Consider the following 6,533-nt stretch of genomic DNA (forward strand, 5'->3'; position numbering starts at 1 on the left):
ACGCCAGGAGGCGCCCCTTGGGGGGGGGGGTAATGTCAGGTTCCCAGTTTCTGGGAACTCTTTTGCAGGGTTTCTCCTGCGGGGGGCGTGGTGGAGCCATGCCTCAGCCACAGGTGGTGCCGGGGACTGGTACACCTGCAGACTATTGTAATCAAGCCACCTATTTATGGACTGTTCTCACGGTTGGCCAGCGTTGGCGTGTTTTGTCGTTTTCGGAAAACCCCGGGCTGTACCCTCCTGGACTTCGTGAGACTGTTTCCTTCGTGGATTACTTTTTGAACCCGTTATCGGATTATTGTTTTTCTTAATCCTTCATGGACTGCTTTTTGTCGTAAGTTTACATTACCTGTTTTGATTAAGCACCGAGTCGTGGTCTCCACGCCTTTTTTGAGTTCTATAAACTTTAATAAAGCTTCTGGGAACGATACGCCACTGTGTCCTGCCTGCTTTCGGGTCCTGATACAACCACTCGTAACATAAACATTCCCATCACTGGTTTTCTATAGAGACCAGGACCACTGGCCACGAACACCTGAGACACAACAGAGACGGACACATTAGGCAATAGTGAGGAGAAAAGGCTCCGAGTCGGGCTTGGGTGCCACCAACCTGCACAGCAAGCTGCAGCGTGGCCAGGACGTCCTCCACTTTAGACTTGAAGACTTCTGGTCTCAGCTTTCCTTTAGCGATCCCCATTTGATTAGTAAAGAATGCAACCTGCAGAAAAAGAGCGAGGATAGTCGATAATATGCACTGGTGAATTACAAAGAGGCCAAAACAACGATGGTGTTTCTTTCATTATTGCAGTTTGAAGCTATTAAATTGAACTCCTGCCCACCTTGTATCCATTTTGAAGCAAGCTCGCAAGTCTTGGCTTAATCTCTGGGTACAGAATCCTTTTAATCAAACATAGAAATGAAAGGAAATATTGAAATGTGTCCCAGGTAGGCAACTGGATGAGTGAATTTAAACATGTAGATGTAGACAAGCCAAGACCAAGGCGTACTTCCAATCATTTGGAGCGGTAGGGAAGACTTTGCCAGACTTGGTGGTGATAATGCAGCCGTCTATATCAAACCCAGCAATCTGAACAGGAAGAGAGTGGAGGAGAAAGTGAGGATAAGTTGCACACAATATTAAGCCGTCTCTAATTCTGATAGCGAGCTGACGTGAACATTTTAACGTTGCACAGTCAGCTCGACAACCCTCTTCTATTCTCTGGCATCAGTAAATGCTGTGCAGCTGAGGTCACCTTGTCACGCCCTTTAACACCTGCAGCAGTGTAAAGTAACAGGTTGCCAATCTGTTGCCAGCTGCTCTTTAGGCAGCCTGTCGGTTCTGAGCATGAAGAGGTGCCGTCTTTGCTTTCGGGTGTGAACTTCTCTGCCATCTCCTGAAGGTGCTTGAGCTTCTCCTCTGCTCGTCTCTCCTCCTCGTCTCCTTCCTCTTCCTCTTCATCCTCACTCTTTCTTTGGTGTTTAACCTCAGCATCCTCTTTTTCAGGACTAAGTTTTCTTTTTGACGACTAAAAAAAAAAAGACAACACAACTTCAGGAGAAAATGCAATAATACAATCAGACCAAATGATACACACTTTGGTTCTGTGCCAATTTACCTTCATGGAGAGGTAGAAAAGAAATCCTTGATACTGCGCTTGGGATTTGCACTCACTTGTGTCTCTTTGCTTCCCCCTTGTGTCTTATCTTTAGCTTTTTCTCCTTTCTTTACAGTGCTGGTAGCTGTTCTATTTGAATTCAAATCAAAGCACAGCTTAAATGGGTGGTTTTGGTTGACAAGGTAGAGAGTACCTCCGTCAGTGAGAGTCCCTGACAGGCCCTGGCCAAGCGGTACACCATCCAGGAAAGTAGGATTTGGTCCCAACTAAAGAAGACAAATTAGCAATCACAAACGTTGTTATACAGAGGGCACAGAGTTTAAAGGACAGAGGCAATGTGGGTGGAACAGCAATGCCATCAATCTTCAGACATTCACAGCCGATGTTTGAAAAGTGTTGCGTCAGAGACAAGAACTGATCTACCTGTTTGTGGTCAATGAGCCAAATGTCAGTGATGTGGGTCTGTTCATACCTGCGTAACAACAACGTCCTGGTCTGCATAGCAAGCTACCACTTTCACTGAAAGACAGAAAAAGATTTACTCTTTCAAAATAAACACCCTTATTTCGATGGTTACTATCTTGTACCATCAGTAGCATGCCTTTGACCAAATTACTCATTTCACTATGGCTTGGATGACGGAAAAAATCCCGATTTCACAATTAATTGGGCCACATTTCCTTACCCTGGTTCCGAGAACATTTCTTGTCGGTGACTCTGGTGTCCGGACTTCGGCCGAGAACCACAGGACGTCCATCCTCAAGAGAGATCCGAGCTCCGGTCTGGCTGACGAGCGTACACGACATCTGGGAGCCTTTATTGCGTCGTATCGTGTCGAATGTAAGTTTAGATGTATGAATGAACATAAACGAGAGAGATGAAATTATCGTGACAAAGTCTAAAGCGTACAAATTCTTCGATTCGATCAAACTTTTCGGCGTCAGTAGAAAGAAACCACCACTTTGGCTGTGTCCGAAACCACCCCTATACCCTACATCAGGGGTGGGGAACCCTTTTCATATCGAGGGCCATTTCAATTTTTATAAAGTCCTCCGAGGGCCATACTATTATGAACACATACCTAGGGATGCAAAAAAAAAAAGACAAAAAAAAGAGTCTATAACCACTGTGTTACTAAGTCTCATGATTGCTGCATTTGAGTTTGAATTATTTATTTAGCACACATGCATATAAAAATCACCAAATAAATAGAATAAAATGACAAGTAAAATATGTTTTCATGATCATACAAAACAATAAAAAGAGGTGCAGAGTTGAGGCAAGAGACCCGTAAGGGCCTGTTCGAGGCCTCTACTCACAAAAACTGCAATACAACAAGATAATCAAGAAAATAAATGAAAAGAAAGAAAGATAAAGACAATAATAATAATAACAACTAGAAAGCACTCGGAGAGCGCAGACCTCCGCCAAGCGCAACAATTCCTGGCATATTGTGATTTCCACCATAATATTAGTCCCACATATACTTTGACTACATATTTAGATTCCTTGACCATAAAAATATACCGTTAGCCACTGGAATCATAACAATATATGTCTTAGTTCAGTAGTTATTCACGAAAAAAATTCACGCTTTGAAACAATTTTACTTTGTCCGGCGCGAGCGCCTCAGCGGCGGCTACGAGGCGCGTTCACGAACTCTCCTTCGGCATGAGGTTTCAGCTTCGTGGCTATTAATTCACTCACCACAAAACTTGCACGCGTAATATTCTCTGTCGGTACATGGTCGTGTGAAAGCTGCTTGTTGAGCCTCCAAACTCCGGCGAAGAGCATTAATTTTATCCAAACTCATCTGTCCTTTCAACTCGTCGAGTTTAGCGTTTTTCGCTAAGCATTTTTCGTCCGTGTCAATCAGTCCAGCCCACTACGTACATCACATGCTGTGTTCACTGACCCTGACCTTGACTCGGACATAACATAACCGTCTGTTTTATCTCAGAAAACGGGAAAATATTTCATCTTGTTACGAAAGAAATTTCAGGATACAAAAGGCAAAAATACGCCTACCGCTGCTACTCGCAGCTCGCGGAGTTTAGCGAACGGTCCCACTGTATAAGTGCACATATAAAATATAAAAATCTTATTGCGTTGCGGGCCGGTAGAAATGGTCTCGTAGGCCGTATACGGCCCGGAGGCCGGAGGTTCCCCACCCCTGCACTAATGGCACCGAAAACGGCTGTCTCTCCGGCTTCCTGAGAACCCCACAAGCTCGATGGTGTCAGATAAAATCAGCTCCGGTGATAAATTCCATGAGATGGTGGAACACTGCCTGGTACCTCCGGGTAGTTGTGATATGGACAGTCCCTTTGCCAATGACCATACCCTTTGCAGGCATGACACTGATCTCGGCCTAAGTACCCGCCTATCAAGCCGTATCCCTGCCCGCCGCGTCTCCCACACATGCCTCCCCTTGGACTGACCCAATACGGGTTTATCGGAGCAAAATCTTGCTGCAGACCTAACTGATCTGGCTGCACCTGCCGAGGAAACTGCTGAACCATCTGTTTCTCTTCCTTGTGTTTATCATTTAGCTTTTTCCGTGCTTCATCTAACTGCATTTCTAGGAGCTGTTCCTGCGCTGTCATCACCTCCTCTTTCTTTCCCTGTTGTTTAGAACCAGGATGGCACCCTGTGGCACACATCCATTCCTCTTTACACCTTGCAAGGAATCCATGTGCCGACTCACTTTCCTCCCACTTAAATCTTAAATTCTGCATTGCTCCTGGAGATACTGGAAATATCTGTCTCATAGCTTCACCAACCCTGGTTGCACATGGGCCAAAACGTGCAGCATTAGGTCTGTCTTTAATGCCTGCTGCTACCTCAACTTTATCCAAATCCCAGAGAGACACTTGTCTCCCTAAAATTCCTCTAAAGTCTCCCATTGCCAGCTGCATGCTCTGTGTTAAACTGAAAAGGGTAGACCTCCACTTGCCGCCTCCCTCTGCAGGTGGGGGCATCTTATCCACCAAACAATTAGTGTCTGTGATAGCAAATGGAACATATACTGGTTCCTGTCCTCCTCTTTTCTGTATCAGAGGGGCCTGTAGCTGCGGCATTCCTGAAACGGGCCCCTTACTCCTTGTGTGTATTCCTGTTTGACCCGCCTCCTCATTATTTATGGTCCCTGTCAATGGTACGCCTCTATACTCACACTCACTCTCTTCCCATGATTCTAATTCATATAATTCTGTCTGAGCTTCAACAGGCTCCTGAACCTCCAATTCTCCAATAAATGTAGCCGGAATTTTGAAGGTATCTGTCTTATTCTCGCTCTCCTCTTTATCACTGCCATAAATCAATCTTGCCTTCTCCTCCCTGTGCTCAGCCCTGGCAAATCCTCCTGAGGGATCAGCTCTTTTCACTTGTTTTGTTTGATTGCTAAGTGTTTTAAAGACATGTAATGCAGATTTTTGACTGTCCTGTTTTTTAAATATAGTTTGTTGGGAGATTTTAGGGCAACCCACCTGAGCTTCTTCTCTAAATTCAATTTTTCCTAAGTTATCTTCAACCTCTTCCTGTCCCTGATTAATCATTCTAACCTGTCTCCGAAGTTCACCCACTGTCTCACGTAACTCCTGCATTTCTTCATTTCTGTCCACATCTAACTGACCACTGTTAATAGTCAAAACTGGCAATTGATATGGGGGTGGGGAAGAGGTAGTAGGTAATGATGGATAAAGAGTGGTGTTAAGTGTCAGTGTCTGGTTTGGATCTTCTAATGGAGGCTTCTCTACATTAGGCACTCGTGTGACCCCCCTAGATCTGCAATAGTGCACCGCTGCACATGTCACAGCCACAACATGTATCCTTCGACGCTTATCTTCTAACTCCTTACCCTGTTTTTGCCATGATTTTCCTGCTATAAAACCTAATTTTGGATTATCAAGATGATCCTGTAATATAGTGTGAATTTCTGACTCCCACTTACACAATGCTTCAGCTAAATTAACCTTCACCTCTGGAGGGGGAAGTATCTTTTGCTTCTGAGCTTCCTTCCACAACTTTTTTATTGCATCCAATTCTCTTTCCCTGTCCCTTCTTTCATGCCACTCACCACCTGATCAAGAGTCCACTTCCACTGTTCTTCCACAGACCGAGGATAGGGAGAGCATTCTCCCTGATCCCAACACGTTTTGCCACATTCCAGTTCCATCTTTAACTATGCTCCCAAGTGAGATTGAATGTGAATGACTCCAACGGTCAACTCAATGCCTCAGTGAAACAAGCTTCTAGATCAAACGTCTTTGATCCGGTTCCACTCTGGGGGTTAATTCCCAAGGACAAAGAGCCTTTTAATTCACGTTCACTCTGGCACTTTTCCAACCCACAAAAACACAAATCTCGGGCGTCGAGAGTGTCCGTCCCGTCAACTGCGCTCCGAGTCCCAACCCAAATCTTTTTCATATACAGTGCACTGTATATGAAATACAGCACTGTACTAGTTCCGGTTTACTCTAACCGTACTTACGGACTCGAACCGTACTCATTTACGGACTCGAACCGCACTTACTAACGGACTCGAACCGTTCTTACTTACGGACTCGAACCGTACTTACTAACGGACTCGAACCGTTCTTATTTACGGACTCTAACCGCACTTACTAACGGACTCGAACCGTACTTATTTACGGACTCGAACCGCACTTACTAACGGACTCGAACCGTTCTTATTTACGGACTCGAACCGTTCTTATTTACGGACTCGAACCGCACTTACTAACGGACTCGAACCGTTCTTATTTATGGACTCTAACCGCACTTACTAACGGACTCGAACCGTACTTATTTACGGACTCGAACCGCGCTTACTAACGGACGCGAACCGTTCTTATTTACGGACTCTAACCGTAATTCCTGCAGTCATTTCAATATTTTCTATATTTGTATCTGGAAT

The 6,533-nt window shown here is 44.9% G+C and overlaps 1 protein-coding gene and 1 pseudogene across 1 annotated transcript; both read right to left on the reverse strand.

Moving 5' to 3' along the window:
• Positions 1–388: 388 nt before the first annotated feature.
• Positions 389–2,453, reverse strand: LOC130537605 (bifunctional polynucleotide phosphatase/kinase-like; annotated as a pseudogene).
• A 145-nt stretch (positions 2,454–2,598) lies between these two features.
• LOC130537603 (uncharacterized) lies at positions 2,599–6,201 on the reverse strand. The gene is made up of 2 exons (XM_057054515.1): positions 3,323–6,201; positions 2,599–2,696 (listed from the first exon to the last, which is right to left on the reverse strand). The coding sequence occupies exon 1, from the start codon at positions 5,218–5,220 to the stop codon at positions 3,865–3,867; it is 1,356 nt and encodes a 451-aa protein (XP_056910495.1). The 5' UTR covers positions 5,221–6,201; the 3' UTR covers positions 2,599–2,696; positions 3,323–3,864.
• Positions 6,202–6,533: the final 332 nt, after the last annotated feature.

This window comes from Takifugu flavidus, chromosome 14 (genome assembly GCF_003711565.1).
Source record: "Takifugu flavidus isolate HTHZ2018 chromosome 14, ASM371156v2, whole genome shotgun sequence".
Classification (NCBI taxonomy): domain Eukaryota; kingdom Metazoa; phylum Chordata; class Actinopteri; order Tetraodontiformes; family Tetraodontidae; genus Takifugu; species Takifugu flavidus.